This window comes from Brassica oleracea, chromosome C3, assembly GCF_000695525.1.
Source record: "Brassica oleracea var. oleracea cultivar TO1000 chromosome C3, BOL, whole genome shotgun sequence".
Lineage (NCBI taxonomy): Eukaryota > Viridiplantae > Streptophyta > Magnoliopsida > Brassicales > Brassicaceae > Brassica > Brassica oleracea.
In genome coordinates, this window is record NC_027750.1 from 64,045,204 (window position 1) to 64,047,326 (window position 2,123).

The window sequence follows — 2,123 nt, forward strand, 5'->3', positions numbered from 1 at the left end:
AGTTAAAAAGTTGCTTTCCACTTAAGTCCACATCTAAAAACTAGCTAAAAATTATACTTTTGTTTTATTTATACTTCCACTTTTTTTTTCTTTTCTTTTCTTTAATTGAAAAGAAGATGTGTGGAAACTAATTTCCCACAAAACTATATTGAAAAAATTCCGCAGTAAAAACTGGTAAAGTAAAATTAATTAAACTACTCATTTACCAAAGAGTTAAATATATGTGTTACCAAAAATAAAAGAGTTCAAATACTTAAATATATATTGCTGCCAACAACTATTTTCCAGTCTGGCACCCATTTCCACCTAAGTAAATACATAATATTTTTATAAGAAAAATAAATAAGACACGTGGCATAATACCATCTGGCTGATAAAGTCCCTTCACTTCTTCTTCCTCATATTACATACACACTCACACTACTCTCAACTCCCAAGCAAACGGAAGAAGAAACAAAGCGTGCCTCTCTCTCTCTCTTAATCATTCTCCTCCTCTCTCTATAAAAAAAATCAATACTCATGGATCCTTGGGATAAAACTAACTCATTAGACCACCACCACCACCGTCGCCAAGATCATCGCCATCCTTCGTTCTCCTCCACTCTCCTCGACCAAATCTACAACTCCATCGACTCCTCCTCTCCCTCCGACGTCTCCACGAGGAAGAAGCAAAACCGTGCAGTGGAGAAAATCGAGAAAATCCCCGTTAACCGCCGCGCAGTCGCCGGAGATTCAGTTAGATCAAGGAATCTCAAGACCGCTGAGCCAGTTTTCTTCAAGCATTCGAGCTCCTCCAGCTCCTCAGACTCAAGCGGACTCTCCTCTTCCTCTTCCGACTCCTTCTACAGGCGATCTCGTTCTCCGCCGGAGATTCCCCATCCGAAGCCGATTCGAACCACCGTCGAGAGACTCGAACGACCTAACGATAATAATAATAAAGTGAAATCGAAGGCGTTGAAGATGTATAGCGATTTGAAGAGAGCGAAACAGCCGATTTCTCCAGGCGGACGTCTCGCCACTTTCCTTAACTCTATTTTCACCGGAAACGCAAAGAAACCGAATAAAACCGCCACGTCATCATCCACCACTTGCTCCTCAGCTTCTTCCTTCTCCAGATCTTGCTTGAGTAAAACGCCGTCGTCTAGTGAAAAATTAAAACGGTCTGTGCGTTTCTGTCCTGTTAACGTCGTCCTCGACGAAGAAGACTCCAAGAAGCGTAGTGGCCACATTAACAACAACGAATTGTACGGAAACAACGAGCGTGAGAGCCGAGTCATGGAGGAGAATCGTCGCGTGATTGAAGCAGCCAAGGAACTTATCAGAACTTACCAGAAGAATAAAGACGTCGTTAACATCATCGGCAAAGAAGAAGAAGATGATGATGAAGACGACGATGACGATGGTGCGAGCTGCGCGAGCTCCGATCTGTTCGAATTGGATCATCTATCGGTGATTGGAATCGGTAGTTATCGAGAAGAGCTTCCCGTCTACGAGACGACTCGTTTTAACACGAACCGTATAGTCTCCAGATGATAACTATTCTCCAATTATGTATAACTAATTGCGTAGTTTCCTAATGTAGTAACTACTTACTGGTTTAAGGGTGGATTAATTGGTTTTGGATTATACAGTTGTCTGAGTGATGCTATTTGCATGCCGTGTTGTTTGATCGCGTTAAATTGCCACGCCGAACATTCTTATTTTTTGTTGAACAGGCCATTTTAGAAACCTAAAAAGTCAATTGTTAAATCCGTGAACATTTGGTAACTCGCTAAACGACGTCGTTTTAAAAACTGATTAAATATCAATGAAATAATGTTGTTTTACATCTTTAAACATTTAAATCATCTCCTCTTTCGCGAAACCTAAATTTTCTAATTCTCTAATCTTTCGATCTTCTAATCTCCAAAATCCAGAACCATTAATAATCCAAAGGATGGCTAGGACAATATGGTCACTTTGGATTTCGTCGTAGTGAAAGATCTTAATTGAAATTCTTAGAGAATCTACAAATGAACAACAAATCATGTCGGTGAAGAAGGTGATAGTGAAAATAATAGTGAAACTAATGAGAATGATAATGAAGCTGAGAATAATGATATTGGTGTCAAATAAATTTTTTT

The 2,123-nt window shown here is 39.7% G+C and overlaps 1 protein-coding gene across 1 annotated transcript; it reads left to right on the forward strand.

Moving 5' to 3' along the window:
* The first annotated feature begins 418 nt into the window (after positions 1 to 418).
* On the forward strand, positions 419 to 1,702 carry LOC106332341 (uncharacterized serine-rich protein C215.13-like). Its single transcript, XM_013770809.1, has one exon. The coding sequence runs from the start codon at positions 520 to 522 to the stop codon at positions 1,531 to 1,533; it is 1,014 nt and encodes a 337-aa protein (XP_013626263.1). The 5' UTR covers positions 419 to 519; the 3' UTR covers positions 1,534 to 1,702.
* The last annotated feature ends 421 nt before the right edge of the window (positions 1,703 to 2,123 follow it).

What these genes read in the sequence shown, in the direction of transcription:
- LOC106332341 (XM_013770809.1), top strand. Translation starts at nt 520, where the DNA reads ATGGATCCTTGGGATAAAACTAACTCATTAGACCACCACCACCACCGT.